Source organism: Nerophis lumbriciformis, linkage group LG36, assembly GCF_033978685.3.
Source record: "Nerophis lumbriciformis linkage group LG36, RoL_Nlum_v2.1, whole genome shotgun sequence".
NCBI lineage: Eukaryota > Metazoa > Chordata > Actinopteri > Syngnathiformes > Syngnathidae > Nerophis > Nerophis lumbriciformis.
In genome coordinates this window covers 22,545,392-22,565,435 of record NC_084583.2, presented here as the reverse complement: position 1 = coordinate 22,565,435, position 20,044 = coordinate 22,545,392, and the positions used below count along the sequence as shown (strand labels likewise).

The window sequence follows — 20,044 nt, the reverse complement described above, 5'->3', positions numbered from 1 at the left end:
TTTACCTCACATGGGAGGTGTTGTTCTGATGTCGCCTCCTTTCTTTCACAAAGGGGTCGCTTTGAAGAGATGAGCGCAGACATTTTGGCCCGAGTAGAACCTCCGTTGCAGAGGCTTCTGGAACAATCCAGTAAGCATCACACTTTGCGTTCATGCTGTTTGTTCATGACACCAGTTAATTGCAATCATTCACTCTTTAAATGTGTCCCCTTTAGAACTAAAAAAGGAAGACATCTATGCGGTAGAGATTGTGGGTGGGGCTTCCAGGATCCCGTCCGTCAAAGAGCGACTCAGCAAATTCTTTGGGAAGGAATTAAGCACCACGCTGAATGCTGACGAAGCAGTGGCCAGAGGATGTGCTTTGCAGGTATGTCACACTTCCTTCCTGTCGTCTGCTGCCGTATTATTGTGTTGCTGCTTTTGGCCCAGCAAAAGTGAGCGTCTGTTGACTGTAATAATGTGAAAGTGTTGCGTTTGTCTGCATCGCAACAGTGTGCAATCCTGTCACCTGCCTTCAAAGTGCGTGAATTCTCCATCACAGACGTGGTTCCGTATCCCATCTCTTTGAAGTGGCATTCTGCTGCCGAGGAAGGTGTAAGGTAAAACAAACGATGACCGCTTCCATCTTCTTAATGATCTCTACTCCTTGGTATGGTGGATTTCACTCACTCGCTTTTGTGTTGTAGTGATTGTGAGGTGTTTCCCATGAACCATGTGGCACCTTTTTCCAAAGCGTTGACGTTCTACCGCAAGGAGCCTTTCTCTTTGGAGGCCTACTACAGCAGCCCTAATACGCTGCCCTACCCTGATCCCACCATCGGTAAGTAACTACAGTAGGGCTGCAACCAACATCAATTTTCATAGTCAACTAGTCGAGTATCTTATACATTAGTTAACCTATTCAGTCGCTCTAATTTAGCCATCTGCTTTTAATTTCAGCTTGAGATATTGTTAGCATACCTGCCAACTACTTCGGTTTTCCCGTAATTAGTACGGTTTTCATCAACCTATTCCGGGTTACGGTTGCAGTGATAAAAAATACGTTTTTTCATTAATTAAAAAAAACAATTTTTTTTAAATGCGCGAGGCTATTTATAGCACCTCTGCCAAGCACGAGGCACCAGTTGCCATTGTTTCCAAACGAGCGAACGATCATGGAATCAGCCGGAGAAACATCGCAAACGAGTCTTAAACCGAAAAGAAAACTGCAGTCATTCCGTAAAGAATATTCAAAAGCCTATCCGGGAATAATTATCCGTTCCAAAAAGGGTGAAAACTACGCGAATTGCACCTTGTGCAGACAAGATTTTTCGATCGGACACGGAGGAATTAGCGATGTAAAAGACCACGTTGGGACAAAAAAAACACAAGTCTAATGCCGTTGCTAGCGATACAAGTGGAAAACTTTCAACGTTTTTTCGGATTTTAGCCACAAAAAGGTAATGACACCAATGTTATCTATTGGAATTGTTTAGTACTGTTATACTGTTAAGTGTTTATGCTATTTATGCTTTCAAGTCCAAGTTGAAGAAATCTTGTTAAATGTTGACAGCATAACTACCAAAATACAGAAGTATGTCCTTAATATTTTTGCAGTGCTATTTCTGTTGAAAAGTTCAAATGATTACATTAGAGATGTGATGTGCCACTTTTCAAGTGTCTGATGGCTTCAATTAATTTTCATTCATTTTTCATATTTTGAATTCTTTTGAAAGGCTTACAAAAAAACTACATTTGAATTGTAATTCCATGCTATTGACAGGACTATTAATTTTAATGAAGTTAGCTTACCATGTTTACAGTATGATAATTGTGATAGAAATGTGAATTTTAGGCACAGAATATTTTTTACAAGGCAGTAGATTATACAAGCTTGGACAGAAAGTTAATAATGACACCAATTTTTTTTTAATGGAATTGTTTAGTACTGTTTTACCATTTGTTTACTGTAAAAAGTGTTTATACTGTTTATACTTTCAATTAACAAATTGAAGTCTTGTGAAAGGTTGACAGGATAACTGGCATTAACTGTCAAAATAATTTCAAACTATTGAAGTTAGCTTACAGAATAAACATGTCAATCAACCCATATGATTTTTGCTGTAATATTTTTGTTTTGAAAAGTCACTGTGACTGATAGAAAAGTGATGGTTTTAGCAACATTTTAACCTGTCTGAATGCTAATAATCATTTTGCGTCGGGGGGCGAAGCCTGAACCCCCCACCAGGACTTTGTCCTGGACCTACCGGGGCCTGCGGCCCCTGGACCCTGGCTACTAGGTTTTTCTGTTTTCAAAAGTTGGCAGGTATGTGTTAGGCATGTGCTAACAAACAATAAATATAGCTAATTCAGAAATATTTATTTATACCTAAACCGTGGCTGCTACAAAAATAGAAATGACTACTGAACTTTTGTAAATTTAAAATAAGTTTTTCATGTAAACAAAGGCGGTAAAAATAGCAGCAATAACACCAAAGCTATAGAGCTTCTTCAAATAGAAAAGTTGCCTTTTTGTAATGTTAAAGGCTGCACACATGTATATTATTGATTAACGCCTGGCATTTTTAGCTATTTTTAATACTCGTTTTATAATTGTATTACTTAATTAATTATTGGCCTTTTAGCTATTTAATAGATTGTGTATTTATTATTTTATGGGTGTTCCCCCGCCTTCCGCCCGGATGCAGGTAGAAAATGGATGGATGGATGATGTTTGCGCTGAGTTGCTATTTGTGTGTCTTCTGCTTCACACCTGAAGTTTCTAACTTTATATATATCAAGGATCAACTGTCCTTTGTGCGTTCTTCATTCTTTGTCTATTATCATACCAACAGGCCAGTTCTCCATCCAAAAAGTGGTGCCGCAGGCGTCTGGCGAGAGCTCCAAGGTAAAAGTTAAGGTGCGAGTGAACATCCACGGAATCTTTAGTGTGTCTGGAGCTTCTCTGGTGGAGGTGCTCAAAGCTGACGAGACTGAGGAACCAATGGAGACGGAGCAAGTCAATGACAAAGATGGAGAGGTATAAACATTTTTTTTTTTTCATTAAAGATGGTTCTTCCGAACACAAACTATATGAGTGCAGGAGTGACAAAAAACCTGTCTCGGTAGAACAAGATGCAGACTGACCAGGAGGAGCAGCAGGATGAGGGGGATGGTCAAAAAGAACAAGAGGAGAAAACCCCTCGAGAGAATGAGGAGATGGAGGTAAACTGCGCTCTTGCATAGAACATAATGTTACTAGTTTAAATAATTAATGAAGATGGTATATGCACAATGTCAGAAGGTAATGTATTGTTTTAAATAACACCCAATTGTCCTTGTTATAAATATACTTGCAGTGAACTTTGAGGAAGCTCTATATAGATTTAAATCAGGGTGTCCAAAGTTTTGGTTTTGGCCTGCAGCTCATTTTAATACAGCCATTTGACATACTGTTAAAAAAAAATAAAGGATTCCCCCCATTAAACATGTTACACACAAACAAAGATAAAGCAGTAGCAGGCATGCTAATAGCTAAGGTAGCCACTAAACTAGCTTGAGCAACACAATAAATAAGTGCTTAGTAAAGTTTAAGACGTGTCGGAGGAAGCGCATTATAGCAGAAAGTAAGCAGATATTAACAGGAACTCAATAGGTAGATTAATAAGAGTCAAGGGCAAGGATAATACAACAACTGTTGGGCTGATGTGTTGCTGTTTACTGCTGCTGCCGGGCGTATGCGTAAGAAGAAGGTGGATCGATCTGCAAAGCGATAGTAGTTTTTGCTTTTGTTAAGTTACGGTATATCATTGACATTGTTTTGATCAAACAATTGTATGTATTAAAGGAAACGAAGAACATTGTTTAAATATTGTGTTGATAATGTTCAGGCCCGGCCCTAACCAATCTGGCGCCCTAGGCGAGATTTTAGGTGGCGCCCCCCCACATCGGCAGTGAAGTGTATATACTCACAAGAAACCGAATAGCTTTGTCTTTGACCTTTTTTTTACTTAAAGAAAGCAAATTAACAATCAGAATAGTTAACAAGATAAAAAAAATATGAATAAATAAATGAATGCAAAAAATAAAAAATGAATATATGAAATACAATATTTTTTACATACATATTGCTTAATTTACATTAATGATGTGCACTTTAACAACTAGGCTTACAACTATACCTAATATATAAAGGGGTGGAAAAGTGACTATTACCTGCAGGGCAAACATTAGCTAACCAGAAGGCAATAACAATGTAAACAAAAAACACCTGCTTAAAAGATCTAATACAAATGTCCCTGAGGAATGTAAGGTGGGAGTACTGTAATTACCTAACGTTACATTATTATTTTCCATAACAATTTAGCCCCCTCCACAATATTAACCCGACGTTAAAACAGAACTAGCTATTTATTGATTAGCAATTGCCGAATCATGTAACATTAGCTTAATGCTAAAGAGCCAGGTTACTATCACATTCTGTAACAGACAAATAATTTCATGTAGGCTAACGTTACCTACCTGCTACCTCTTGTCTTTTTCTCGTTTCTCCTCCTCTTCTTTTCTCTTTTTTCTTCCCTGGGCACCTGACAGTTTTGGCCGTTTTGACATCTTGTGTTGATTTTTTGATGTGGTGACGTCCAAAAAGAGTCATGATACGGGAAGGGAGGGCGGGGGCGTAATGTTGTAACAAATAATATTTCTATTATATAGGCTTTACTTTGCATTTTAATTAACGTGGGATTATTTTTTGTATTTAGAAATAATAGTACCAACTTTTTTTTTTTTTTCTCCAACATTTGTGGCACTGGCGTGGCGCCCCCTGATGGACGGCGCCCTTAGCATTTGCCTATACGGCCTATGCCACGGGCCGGCCCTGATAATGTTACACAGGCAATAGAAGTCGGCATAAATACATTTGAAAAATGAGTGGTAATACATGTGATCGGTATTCGTCAATTTTACGAATGAATGATTGGAACCAGTAGCATTAAACCCTGATTGGAACATCTCTATATCTAACACATAACAGGATATGTGCAAATGTTTTTTTAATGAGGTTTTTACAAAGTAAAGGGAAGGTTTTGAGAAATTGCATTCTTGTTGAGAGAAACTTCATGACATTTATATACAAGTTCAATTGATTGATATTAATATACCAATTGAAAATAGCTCTGTGAGAAAGGTACATTTTTAACCCTGTTTCTCAAAAGAATAGGAATCAATCGTAAGGCACCAGATTCAGACCGAGAATCGTCCAAATTCAAACAAGGCTCAACCCTACTTATAACGCTAAGATGTGGGGGTTTTTTTTTAGATAGTGTAGCATATATTGACTTGTATAGGATTGTTTTTGTGCTAGGGCTGCACGACGAACAAAAACTAATTGCAATTTTCCTCTCCAAGATTGCAATTCAATTTGCAATTTTTATATTTTAAACATAAAAATGCATAAAACTGCGAAAATAACAAATGATGGCAGAAATGGTGCCACACATTGGAACAATATCCAATAATTACTTAAAAAATACTTGGCTGAGAGCTTTTGACTACACCACGCTCTTTAACTAATAAATACATAATTGATAAAAAAAAAAACTATACAGTGTTTATAATGTAATGTAATCAACGCAAGTAACCATTTAAAAGGATATAAACTTTTATTTCTCATTACTGAAGAATTGTTTACTAGATTTGTTTCTATTGTACTGTAATTGGAAGGTAAATATTTTTTCCTAAATAAACAAAAAATAAAATGGACTCATTTCTGTAAACAAAACCTAAATAGATACTGAACACATTTAAAGTGCATTATTTTTTCCTTGTTGGAAAAATTTGGTCGGACGTTTTCTTTTTGTTTATCACGTGATCGCGGCATTTTTGCTCGTTCGTCCATGTGTTGATGGGCTCATATTGCCCATCCAATTTAAAGCTGAAATATTCCCACAACGAGACATTTGGCGTTTTAATCTTATTTTTTATCCTCCTAATGTGTGTTTCTTTTCGGCACTTCTCACAGGCTCTCTCTTTGTACTGTTGAGTGTGAGGCACAATGAGTGAAAAGAGTGGTCACTCTGTTCAGTTAGTTCCACACACTCAGGTGCTAATATGCACAATGTAAGACATCTTTCTTCCTGTTTGAAGCGAGAGACGAACACACTCAGGTGCTAATATGCACAATGTAAGACGTCTTTCTTCCTGTTTGAAGCGAGAGACGAACAAACGCGAAGCTCAATAATTGTGAGTGCTGAACATGTCTGTCACTCAAATGTTGGTGATTGCAAAAAAATAAAATACTAGGCCTCTTGCGGTTATTTACCGCACTAAATAAAACCTCGATGTTAAAGTACCAATGATTGTCACACACACACTAGGTGTGGCGAAATTTGTCCTCTGCATTTGACACATCCCCTTGTTCACCCCCTGGGAGGTGAGGGGAGCAGTGGGCAGCAGCGGTGGCTGCGCCCGGGAATCATTTTTGGTGATTTAACCCCCAATTCCAGCCCTTGATGCTGAGTGCCAAGCAGGGAGGTAATGGCTCCCATTTTTATAGTGTTTGGTATGAACTCACAACCTACCGATCTCAGGGCGGACACTCTAACCACTAGGCTACTGAGTAGGTCCACTAGGCTACTGAGTAGGGTTGATGCGATTTCGAATAATCGTGCAGCCCTATTTTGTGCCTTTTTGAAGAGAATGTTTCCTATAAATGTTTACAATGCCCAAAACCAGATTTGTGCTGTTTTCATTTTTTATTGTTAGATTTGAATATAGCCTTACCTATTTTTTTATTTTTAGACTTCCACAGAGGAGGGCAAAAGCGGGAAGAAGACTGACCAGCCACCACAAGCCAAAAAGCCCAAAGTCAAAACAAAAGTCCTGGAGCTTCCCATTGAAAACAGTCCACAGTGGCAGCTGGCAGATGACATGCTCAATCTATTTGTTGAAAATGAGGTACTGACAATTCTCCGGGCTTTATACGTGACCAAAACTGTCCACTTGTCACTTTGTCATGACATTATCTTCTTCCCTCCACAGGGTAAGATGATCATGCAGGACAAGCTGGAGAAGGAGAGGAACGACGCCAAGAATTACGTCGAAGAGTACGTGTATGAGATGAGGGACAAACTGCACGGCATGCTGGAAAAATTTGTTGGAGAAGCAGTGAGTTAACACGTCGGACCAACGTTAGGGAAGCAAATATGAGGCTGGGCGTTACTAATGTGATGATACGTTTGGTTTTTCAGGAAAGAGATGCTTTGTCATTAAAACTGGAGGATACAGAGAACTGGCTGTATGAGGATGGAGAGGATCAACCCAAGCAGGTGTACATCGACAGGCTGGCAGAATTGAAGGTAATTACTGTTTAAATAAATACTGTAATGCGTTCACTATTTCCTTTAATAACAGCTACTTCTAATCATAACAGACTTCATGATAGCCAACCACGACTAGTGTATTTTTCGTACCATAAGGCACACAAATTATAAGACTCAAGGCCGATAAGCGGGCCTATTCAGGTTTATATTCATACATAAGGCGCACCGGATTATAAGGCGCATTAAATGTCTTATGTTTTTTTTCTACATTTAAAACACTTCCTTGTGGTCCACATCCCATAGATAGTTTTACAGACCGTCTTCAAGCCGCTTTCTGACCGTCTTTTCAGGATGCACTGTTTTGTAAGCGGTCTTATTTAAGTGGCTTCATTTTGACAGCGTTTTCCCCCCGTCATCTTTGTTGTACCAGTTGTGTTTAGCTCTTCCATAGCGAGTCTACTGACAGACACAAGGTAGAGCTGTACGCTACTTTATATTAAAAATGGCAACAGCAAGGTGGTATTATTAAATAAATGTCGGTGTTTAGCAGGACCGATAATCAGCATTTCCGTTTTCTTGGCGTTGAGTTGCAAGAAGTTAGCGGACATCCATTGTTTAATTTCATTAAGACACGCCTCCAGCTGACTACAATCCGGCGTGTTGGTCAGCTTTAGGGGCATGTAGAGTTGGGTGTCATCAGCATAACAATGAAAGCTAACACCGTATTTGCGTATGATGTCGCCTAGCGGCAGCATGTAAATACTATAGAGTGCAGGGCCAAGAACCGAACCCTGAGGAACTCCGCACGTTACCTTAACATAGTCCGAGGTCACATTATTATGGGAGACGCTTTGCATCCTGTCAGTAAGATAAGAGTTAAACCACGACAAAGCTAAGTCTGACATACCAATACGTGTTTTGATACGCTCTAATAAATTATTATGATCGACGGTATCGAAAGCAGCGCTAAGATCAAGAAGCAGCAACATAGATGACGCATCAGAATCCATCGTTAGCAGTAGATCATTAGTCATTTTTGCGAGGTTCACAGAGATTGTTAGACACTAAGTGTTCATTTAGCTGCTGTGCAACAATTTTTTCGAGGATTTTCGAAATAAAGGGAAGGTGGGACACCGGTCGGTAGTTTACCATGAGGTCAGGATCAAGGTTAGGTCTTTTGAGCAGAGGATGAATAACCGCTTTCTTGAATGCTAGGGGAACAGTACCAGAGGAAAGTGATACATTTATAATATTTAGCACTGATGGACCTAATAATACAAAAAGCTCCTTGATAAGTTTCCCAGGAAGTGGGTCAAGTAAACATGTTGTTTGTTTTATCCCACTTACACGCCGTAATAGTTCCTCTAATGTTATTTCATCAAAAAGAGAGAGACTATTTTGTATTGCAGTATCCGTCGTAGATACAGTTGTATCTGTGTTAATAGAACCCAGTTGTAGCTGGGATGTGTTGTCTTTAATCTCCTTTCTAATGAGTTCAATTTTCTTATTAAAGAAATTCATAAAGTCGTCTGCCGAGTGGGTGGAGCTATTGGGAGGAGTTCCTTGTTGGGTTAGCGATGCTACTGTACTAAACAAAAATTTAGGGTCGTTTTTGTTGAGGCGGATGAGATTTGAGTAATATTTAGCTTTAGCTAAGGTAAGCATGCAAACAAGCATCTTTTTGTCTTTCTTACCATCTCCAAGTCTAAGTTAAATGTCAAAGTTTACCAACCTTCTACTATACAGGTAAGAAGCATGATTTATAATCTAGAATTAACATTTACCAACTCAGCGGCAATGCAGTGGCTCATCGGGTTAGTATGTCAGTAGCAGCATAAGCTAGTTACCGCTCTGTGATCACAATGCCGCCAAAAGTAGTTCTGTGTTAGCGTTTTTAACGACAATATGGCTAAAACTGGGTTAATGTTCAGGTCACAATGGCGTATTGTTGGCGGTTTTTGGTCATATTTTTAGAGGGTTTTATAGGCGCAATATATGACTCCCAATTGCCGTATATTTAGGGCCCGAGCAGCAAAGGGCCCTCTGTGCATTATATTTCTCAATCGCATTTTTCAGGCCCTTAGAATGCACGAAAACGCACCGATTTTTTTGTAAGCGCGTTCGGTCCGGCAAAATTTTTTATTTTGTAGCTATCGAATGCAACATTTTAAAATTGACTCTCAGGCACTCCCTTGAAAATAAAAACAAATATTCAATGCCACCAGATTCTTGTATCGTCACAAAAATCACGGAAGTCTCATTGCAGGGTGCATATAAAAGTCTCAAGAACTTTAAAACAAACAGGAAGTCAGCCATCTTGGTTTCCATGAGGCATTTCTATACAAAAAATAGGGATTGTACTTTAACGAACTCCTAGGGACTCTGACCAAATGAGTCGCGGTTAAAATGACAGATGTTAGACAGATGGACGATGATAAGTTGCGAAGAAATTGTGCTTGCGCCATATGGTGTGCATGGCATCGAACTTTGTTCTGATGGTTTGCCACAAAACTTTCAACATTTTTTTACTTGGCTCCACAAACTCAGATCTTGATCAGTATTGGTACAAATAATGATGACATTCTGAAGTGTTGGATCGGTCAGTACCTAGTCGTAGTGGACAGAGCCTGGGAGCGAAAACTGCTCAATCAACCATCCATCCATCCATCCATCTTCTTCCGCTTATCCGAGGTCGGGTCACGGGGGCAGCAGCCTAAGCAGGGAAGCCCAGACTTCCCTCTCCCCAGCCACTTCGTCCAGCTCTTCCTGTGGGACCCCGAGGCGTTCCCAGGCCAGCCGGGAGACATAGTCTTCCCAACGTGTCCTGGGTCTTCCCCGCGGCCTCCTATCGGTCGGACGTGCCCTAAACACCTCCCTAGGGAGGCGTTCGGGTGGCATCCTGACCAGATGCCCGAACCACCTCATCTGGCTCCTCTCGATGTGGAGGAGCAGCGGCTTTACTTTGAGCTCCCCCCGAATGACAGAGCTTCTCACCCTATCTCTAAGGGAGAGCCCCGCCACCCGGCGGAGGAAACTCATTTCGGCCGCTTGTACCCGTGATCTTGTCTTTTCGGTCATAACCCAAAGCTCATGACCATAGGTGAGGATGGGAACGTAGATCGACCGGTAAATTGAGAGCTTTGCCTTCCGGCTCAGCTCCTTCTTCACCACAACGGATCGATACAGCGTCCGCATTACTGAAGACGCCGCACCGATCCGCCTGTCGATCTCACGATCCACTCTTTCCCCACTCGTGAACAAGACTCCGAGGTACTTGAACTCCTCCACTTGGGGCAAAATCTCCTCCCCAACCCGGAGATGGCACTCCACCCTTTTCCGGGCGAGAACCATGGACTCGGACTTGGAGGTGCTGATTCTCATCCCAGTCGCTTCACACTCGGCTGCGAACCGATCCAGTGAGAGCTGAAGATCCTGGCCAGATGAAGCCATCAGGACCACATCATCTGCAAAAAGCAGAGACCTAATCCTGCAGCCACCAAACCAGATCCCCTCAACGCCTTGACTGCGCCTAGAAATTCTGTCCATAAAAGTTATGAACAGAATCGGTGACAAAGGGCAGCCTTGGCGGAGTCCAACCCTCACTGGAAACGTGTCCGACTTACTGCCGGCAATGCGGACCAAGCTCTGACACTGAGCATACAGGGAGCGGACTGCCACAATCAGACAGTCCGATACCCCATACTCTCTGAGCACTCCCCACAGGACTTCCCGAGGGACAAGGTCGAATGCCTTCTCCAAGTCCACAAAACACATGTAGACTGGTTGGGCAAACTCCCATGCACCCTCAAGGACCCTGCTGAGAGTATAGAGCTGGTCCACAGTTCCACGACCAGGACGAAAACCACACTGTTCCTCCTGAATCCGAGGTTCGACTATCCGGCGTAGCCTCATCTCCAGTACACCTGAATAGACCTTACCAGGAAGGCTGAGGAGTGTGATCCCACGATAGTTAGAACACACCCTCCGGTTCCCCTTCTTAAAGAGAGGAACCACCACCCCGGTCTGCCAATCCAGAGGCACCGCCCCCGATGTCCACGCGATGCTGCAGAGTCTTGTCAACCAAGACAGCCCCGCAGCATCCAGAGCCTTAAGGAACTCCGGGCGGATCTCATCTACTCAATCAACCAATAAAACTGTAATTACTGTACTTTAGATGATCAGATCTCTCTCCAAACTGATATGAGACTTTTCAGTGTGGTCTGATCATGCCTATATATCCACACCAATATTGCCTCCCTGTGGTGGAAAATGATAAGTCATAACTTCCTTCCATATGCTTCAAGCTTTCTGACGTTTCTGATGGGTTGGGCATTCGGTGGGATGCTACTGGATGACTGCTGTGACGTCAGTATCGCCCCTTCTGGTGGAGAATTATAACAGTCATAACTTCCTTCCACAATCTCCGATCTTCCTGAAATATTTTGATGGTGGGTTGGGCACTGGGAAGAATGTGACTGCATGTGTAATGCGTGCTCGCCGACTTGCGGAAACCCCACGGTGCAAGGGGTGGGCGAGGACCCTTTCAACACTATTCGCAGGTTTAATACAAATTAGAATACATAAAAACATTCAAATGTATATATATATTCTTACTTTAACAAAGAGATTATGATTGATAGGAAACATCCCCCCCCAAAAAAGTTCCCTTTTAAACGGTTTTAAACGTTTCCCACTCTGCAGAAACTCGGCCAGCCCATCCAGGATCGGTACAATGAGGCTGAGGAGAGACCTAAAACATTTGAGGAGTTGGGGAAACAAATCCAGCAGTACATGAAGTTTGTTGAAGCGTACAAAATGAAGGTAAGATCCATCTGTATTCATTTGCACTACAGGCCAAAATTTCACAACACAAAACAACAATGTGCACAATTTAATATTTGGCATGTACATTATTAGTACCTCAACTTACACGCTTGATTGCTTCTGTGATGGAACGCTTAACTCAAAACACTCAAATCAATACATCCCATTGAAATGAGTTGAAATCAATTTGATTGGTCCTTGCCAGAGGTGGGTAGAGTAGCCAGAAATTGTACTCAAGTAAGAGTACTGTTACTTTAGAGATTTATTACTCAAGTAAAAGTAAGGAGTAGTCACCCAAATATTTACTTGAGTAAAAGTAAAAAGTATGTTGTGAAAAAACTACTCAAGTACTGAGTAACTGATGAGTAACATACACACACACACACATATACATATATATATATATATATATATATATATATATATATATATATATATATATATATACACATATACATATACATTGATATATAGAGTATATAATTTATATGTATTTATTTTGCTGTTTTTGTTTACATGTTAAAGATGTTTTAATGAATATACATGCATGTTTAACATATAGATTCCTTTCTTTCATGAAGACAAGAATATAAGTTGGTTTATTACCTGATTCTGATGACTTGCGTTGATTGTAATCAGACAGTAGTGATGATAACGTCCACGTTTTCAAATGGAGGAGAAGAAAAGTTCCTCCTTTCTGTCTAATACCACATGAAAGTGGTTGGTTTTTAGCTTCTTATTTGTCCAGCTTCCATATTCGTTTTTATACACTTTACAAGAAATATATTGGCGTCAAACTCCTTAGCTTGCTAGCTTGTTTGCGCTGGCTTTCGGACTCTTGTTTTGAAAGCGCAGGCGCGATGGAGCGGCCCTTTTATTGTGAAGACAGGAACTGTGCAGTCAGTCTTTAGGCTTTTGACGGGATGTACGGTTGAAATAAAAAAGTATCTTTTTTCCTTCACACTTTTGATTGATTGATTGGAACTTTTATTAGTAGATTGCACAGTACAGTACATATTCCGTACAATTGACCACTAAATGGTAACACCCCAATAAGTTTTTCACACTTGTTTACGTCAGGTCATGTGACCACCTGGCTCTGTTTGATTGGTCCAACGTCACCAGTGCCTGCATCTGATTGGTGGAACGAAGTGAAACGTCACCAGTAAGGCAGGCACTTTGAAGGTCTGTCTGACAGACCAAAACAAACAAAGCGTGCATTAACAGATCGATAAAAATTAGTAGCGAGTAGCGAGCTGAATGTAGATAAAAGTAGCGGAGTAAAAGTAGCGTTCCTTCTCTATAAATATACTTAAGTAAAAGTAAAAGTATGTTGCATTAAAACTACTCTTAGAAGTACAATTTATCCCAAAAGTTACTCAAGTAGATGTAACGGAGTAAATGTAGTGCGTTACTACCCACCTCTGGTCCTTGCACACTTTTAACATTTAACAGAACTTTTATAGGGGAAAAAAGTGATATAAGATATATTGTATAAAAACAATACAACAGAATGTACTACTCACTACAGTAGTTTTATGAAGTAATGTAATAATAATGTCAAACACACCATCACCAGCTTTTAAATATTTTCATGGATAAATGTCTGCCGTTTATTATTTCCACAGATTTTTAATTCAATGCATATCATTCACTTCTTTTTCTCAGCACTGTCCTTTACGCTCACTTTTTTCCTCCCTATGCTTTGAAAAACAGTTATGTCCATTTCCAGCTATAAGCTCATGCTAGTGAGTGAGACCAGATGTTTTGGGCAGATCTTACAGGTTTCACTGACATTTGCTACGCCAAGTAATGGCAGGGAGGTTTCTAACTCAAATCTTTGCTTGTAACTAAAAGTATTACTATTAGCTGAGAGACATCTCTTATGCCAAACCTTCTTAAGTAAGGGCACTGTTGGGTTGAAGTAACACTGTATTGTAATTAGAAATGCTGTGAGCTTACTTTGAAATCTGTACATTTTCAAGTATACAACTTTGTTATATTTATCATACATTTATCTTCCTAGTACTGTCACAAATCTAAACCTTGTTCAAGAATGTCCTGTCTTATTTTCCTCCTATTTTGTTGACAAGTCCCTTTTCCTGCTTATTGTGCTTTGAATAACTTTGTAAATTGGACTCTACTATAAAATAAATTTGTGTTCAATTTGTGGCTTAGGAGGAACAGTATGACCATCTAGACGAGGCAGACGTCTCCAAAGTGGATAAGCTAGCCTCTGAAGCGATGATGTGGATGAACAGCGCTATGAACCAGCAAAACAAACAGAGCTCGACCATGGATCCCTCCATCAAAGTGCAAGAAATTCAAACAAAAACCAGGGTGAGAAACACAGAAAGCCTGCCGGAGGTTCTTTTTAAAGTTTTTCTTGACAAACCACACCATAAAGCCTGGGTTAAAAAGAAACATCAGAAATAGCATGGTCTTTTAAGATGTTCCGCAAGTGCAAAATTGAACTTTAATCCTCCACTTGTTTGCTTAAGCCAGTTTCTATGTTCTATGTGTCTAAATTAATTACAATATTGTGCAGTAGCTGTTACTGTGTGCAGTGAACCCATAGAATACAAGAGTTTCACCTATTGAATTCAACTCTTGAAATAAATGAACTTTTCAACTATATTACCGTATTTTCCGCACCATAATGCGCCCTGGGTTATAAGCCGCGCCTTCAATGAACGGCATATTTCAAAACTTTGTCCACCTATAAGCCGCCCCGTGTTGTAAGCCGCATCTAACTGCGCTAAAGGAATGTCAAAAAAACAGTCAAATAGGTCAGTCAAACTTTAATAATATATTAAAACCAGCGTGATGTGGGCGCGCATGGAGTCGTATATCAACATGGACGGAGCTGCGTGAAAAAAGCCACCCGGCCTCTTCGCGTAAACTTAAACTTACCTTAACCACTCGCTCATCTTTTCTTCATCCATCCCTTCGAGTTAGCTTTTATGATGACGCCGGCTGGAAAGGTCTCTTTTGGCAAGGTCTTCCTTTTGAATATCACCATGGGTGGAAGTTTCTGGCCATTAGCATGGCAAGCTAGAACCACAGTGAAGGATGACTTCTCATTCCCTGTGGTGCGAATATTCACCGTACGTGCTCCCGTTGTATCCACAGTGCTGTTCACAGGAATATCAGTTGCTGTGAAATAGTAATCCGTGTGCGGATGGAGAGATTGCGTCTTTTCATGAACCGGATCCCTGTCGTTTAGTAGGAGCTATTTTGTGGTCTTTACAGATGTAAACACACAAAGGAAATGAAACGTACGTAATATCCGCGCGCTTTTTCTTCTTCTACGCGGACGGGTGGTTGCTTACAGTAGAAGAAGAAGCGCTTCCTGTTCTATGGGGGCGGGTGCTTACCTTGGCGGTTGCTTGCGTAGAAGAAGAAGCGCTTCCTGTTCTACCGGGAAAAAAGATGGCGGCTGTTTACCGTAGTTACGAGTCCGAAACTTTATGAAAATGAATCTTAATATTTATCCATATATAAAGCGCACCGGGTTATAAGGCGCACTGTCAGCTTTTGAGAAAATTTGTGGTTTTTAGGTGCGCCTTATAGTGCGGAAAATACGGTAAGCTACATTTTTGATACAAACTACAAACCCCGTTTCCATATGAGTTGGGAAATTATGTTAGATGTAAAAATAAACGGAATCCTTTTCAACCCATATTCAATTGAATGCACTACAAAGACAAGATGTTTGATGTTCAAACTCATAAACTTTATTTATTTTTTGGTAAATAATAATTGACTTAGAATTTCATGGCTGCAACACGTGCCAAAGTAGTTGGGAAAGGGCATGTTCACCACTGTGTTACATCACCTTTTCTTTTAACAACACTCAATAAACGATTGGGAACTGAGGAAACTAATTGTTAAAGCTTTGAAAGTGGAATTCTTTCCCATTCTTGTTTTATGTAGAGCTTAAGTCGTCCAACAGTCCGGGGTCTCCACTGTTGTATTTTAAACTTCATAATGCGCCACACATTTTCGATGGGAGACAGGTCTGGACTGCAGGCGGGCCAGGAAAGTACCTGCAATCTTTTTTTTTACGAAGCCACGCTGTTGTAATACGTGCTGAATGTGGCTTGGCATTGTCTTGCTGAAATAAGCAGGGGCGTCCATGAAAAAGACGGCGCTTAGATGGCAGCATATGTTGTTCCAAAACCTGTATGTACCTTTCAGCATTAATGGTGCCTTCACAGATGTGTAAGTTACCCATGCCTTGGGCACTAATGCACCCCCATACCATCACACATGCTGGCTTTTTAACTTTGCGTCGATAACAGTCTGGATAGTTCGCTTCCCCTTTGGTCCGGATGACACGATGTCGAATATTTCCAAAAAACAATTTGAAATGTGGACTCGTCAGACCACAGAACACTTTTCCACTTTGCATGAGTCCATCTTAGATGATCTCGGGCCCAGAGAAGCCGGCGGCGTTTCTGGATGTTGTTGATAAATGGCTTTCGCTTTGCATAGTAGAGCTTTAACTTGCACTTACAGATGTAGCGACCAACTGTATTTAGTGACAGTGGTTTTCTGAAGTGTTCCTGAGCCCATGTGGTGATATCCTTTAGAGATTGATGTCGGTTTTTGATACAGTGCCGTCTGAGGGATCGAAGGTCACGGTCATTCAATGTTGGTTTCCGGCCATGCCGCTTACGTGGAGTGATTTCTCCAGATTCTCTGAACCTTTTGATGATATTATGGACCGTAGATGTTGAAATCCCTAAATTTCTTGCAATTGCACTTTGAGAAACGTTGTTCTTAAACTGTTCAACAATTTGCTCACGCATTTGTTGACAAAGCGGTGACCCTCGCCCCATCCTTGTTTGTGAAAGACTGAGCATTTTTGGGAAGCTGTTTTTATACCCAATCATGGCACCCACCTGTTCCCAATTAGCCTGCACACCTGTGGGATGTTCCAAATAAGTGTTTGATGAGCATTCCTCAACTTTATCAGTATTTATTGCCACCTTTCCCAACTTCCTTGTCACGTGTTGCTGGCATCAAATTCTAAAGTTAATGATTATTTGCAACAAAAAAAATGTTTATCAGTTTGAACATCAAATATGTTGTCTTTGTAGCATATTCAACTGAATATGGGTTGAAAATGATTTGCAAATCATTGTATTCCATTTATATTTACATCTAACACAATTTCCCAACTCGTATGGAAACGGGGTTTGTAAAAACAAAAAGACAGGTGAATAGACACAGAACATGTGAGCCAGTTAGATTAACACTTTGCATTATAATTAGGGATGTGAATATTTGGGCACCTAACGATTCAGTCAGATTCCCTGTATGACAATTCGATTGGGACGGTGTGGCTCGGTTGGTAGAGCGACCAAGCCAGCAACCTGAGGGTTCCTGGTTCGATCGGTGGTTTCCGCCATCTTAGTCACATCCGTTGTGTCCTTGAGCAAGACACTTCACCCCTGCTCCTGAACGGTCAGGGAAGAAAAGCGCTATACAAGTATAACCCCTTTTCCATTTATATTCGGAATTGATTCTTGATTCAACTCCATTACCAGATTCAAACCAATTCCCGCAAAGTATTATTTGGTATATTTATTATTAAACTTTTTCAAAAAAGGTGACAGTGTAAAAAAAAAAAAAACTCCTCCTGGTTGCATGGAGATGCCCTAAAAACATACTGGGTATTCTTCAAAAATGATTCTTAAAAAAAAAAAAAAAAAAAAATGTTTTAATTTTTAAAAAGTGTTAATTGATTTAGAATCAGGAACAACAAGAATTGCAATTTTTTTTGTGCACCTCAAATTGTAATATATAAGTTTGTATTAATAGATGCCCCATACTCTCTGCGTTAAGTACCGTATTTTCCGCACCATAAGGCGCCCTGGGTTATAAGCCGCGCCTTCAATGAACGGCATATTTCAAAACTTTGTCCACCTATAAGCCGCCCCGTGTTGTAAGCCACATCTAACTGCGCTAAAGGAATGTCAAAAAAACAGTCAGATAGGTCAGTCAAACTTTAATAATATATTAAAAACCAGCGTGATGTGGGCGCGCATGGAGTCGTATATCAACATGGACGGAGCTGCGTGAAAAAAGCCACCCGGCCTCTTCGCGTAAACTTAAACTTACCTTAACCACTCGCTCATCTTTTCTTCATCCATCCATCCATCCCTTCGAGTTAGCTTTTATGATGACGCCGGCTGGAAAGGTCTCTTTTGGCAAGGTCTTCCTTTTGAATATCACCATGGGTGGAAGTTTCTGGCCATTAGCATGGCAAGCTAGAACCACAGTGAAGGATGACTTCTCATTCCCTGTGGTGCGAATATTCACCGTATGTGCTCCCGTTGTATCCACAGTGCGGTTCACAGGAATATCAAAAGTCAGTGGAACCTCGTCCATGTTGATAATGTTCTCTGGCCGCATCTTTTTTTCAGCTATCTTGTTTTTACAATATGCACGGAAAGTAGCCAGCTTTTCTTGAAAGTCTTTAGGCAGTTGCTGTGAAATAGTAGTCCATGTGCGGATGGAGAGATTGCGTCTTTTCATGAACCGGAAACCTGTCGCTTAGTAGGAGCCATTTTGTGGTCTTTACAGATGTAAACACACAAAGGAAATAAAACGTAATATCCGCGCGCTTCTTCTTCTTCTACGCGGGCGGGTGGTTGCTTACAGTAGAAGAAGAAGTGCTTCCTGTTCTATGGGGGCGGGTGCTTACCTTGGCGGTTGCTTGCGTAGAAGAAGAAGCACTTCCTCTTCTACGGGGAAAAAAGATGGCGGCTGTTTACCGTAGTTGCGAGACCGAAACTTTATGAAAATGAATCTTAATATTAATCCATATATAAAGCGCACCGGGTTAAAAGCCGCACTGTCAGCTTTTGAGTAAATTTGTGGTTTTTAGGTGCGGCTAATAGTGCGGAAAATACGGTAAATGAACAATCCTTCCCATTTGAGAAAGTCAACTTGAGTTCATTCTGTTGCATTATTTAATGTTTTCTGTGAACCTTTCTAGGAACTATTCTCTGCCTGTAACCCTATCGTGACAAAGCCCAAACCCAAAGTGGAACTGCCGAAAGAGGAAACGCCAGCAGAGCAGAACGGGCCTGTGAACGGACAGGAGAAGGCTCCGGAAGAAGGCGCAGAAAAAGGCACGAGCGACAAAACGGGAAGCGCCACCTCAGAAACAGGAAATAAGCCGCAGATGGACCTGGACTAAGTTAGGAGCTCGCTGTTTTGAGAATGAGTTGCAGTCTTGAGTGTATCAGTGCAGGTCGGAGCGTTTTAGGAAATGCACTTACGTCAACAGGCAGAGTTTTTAGCACACTAATCCCAGCTCCGGGTGGTGGCTCTGTCTGAATGCCATGGCATCCATCTCTCTCTTTTGTTCTGTTCCTGATGACTTAATTCCGAATCCAGCTGCAATAAGCCTGTTTGACAATGAGCGCCATACACATAATGGTATTTATTTCTGTTGTGTGCTCTCTGTACGTGTTCTGGTCTGTGTCACAATATGGTTTTAATAAAGGTATGGAAAATCACTTGTACTGTAAGGAACCCAACAACTCACACAGCCTAATTCTTCTTTGAATATTTTGCACAGACACATGTTCACAGTCCGATAACATATTGAGAGCTGAATGAAAAAACCCGCTCTTACAAAAATGGCATCACTGCATTTTCAGCAAGTTTCTGAATATGACAAAACAAACAAAATGTTGGTAGCAAAATTATACAACTCAAACAGCTGGACACAAAATAATAATGCTGTTGGGTCCGGGCATGACTAAATATGAATTTATATGAAATAAAAATCATTCATTTTAAATGAATTATTTTCATAGAGTATACAAAAACCTTGTTACATTATAAATGCGCTTTTCAACAGTATGAGCACATTCAAAGCATTAACTAACACTTTTTTGTCA

At 40.6% G+C, this 20,044-nt stretch overlaps 1 protein-coding gene across 1 annotated transcript in view; it reads left to right on the top strand.

Moving 5' to 3' along the window:
• Nucleotides 1-19,657, top strand: part of hspa4b (heat shock protein 4b) — a 44,626-nt gene extending 24,969 nt beyond the window's left edge. The window contains exons 8-19 of the mRNA XM_061930664.2: nucleotides 54-130; nucleotides 216-367; nucleotides 493-599; nucleotides 687-820; nucleotides 2,835-3,019; nucleotides 3,109-3,204; nucleotides 6,778-6,933; nucleotides 7,018-7,143; nucleotides 7,227-7,334; nucleotides 12,000-12,119; nucleotides 14,301-14,462; nucleotides 19,132-19,657. Of these exons, the coding sequence (XP_061786648.1) occupies nucleotides 54-130; nucleotides 216-367; nucleotides 493-599; nucleotides 687-820; nucleotides 2,835-3,019; nucleotides 3,109-3,204; nucleotides 6,778-6,933; nucleotides 7,018-7,143; nucleotides 7,227-7,334; nucleotides 12,000-12,119; nucleotides 14,301-14,462; nucleotides 19,132-19,335 (1,627 nt within the window). The 3' untranslated portion in view covers nucleotides 19,336-19,657. The remainder of the gene's footprint in view (nucleotides 1-53; nucleotides 131-215; nucleotides 368-492; nucleotides 600-686; nucleotides 821-2,834; nucleotides 3,020-3,108; nucleotides 3,205-6,777; nucleotides 6,934-7,017; nucleotides 7,144-7,226; nucleotides 7,335-11,999; nucleotides 12,120-14,300; nucleotides 14,463-19,131) is intronic.
• The last annotated feature ends 387 nt before the right edge of the window (nucleotides 19,658-20,044 follow it).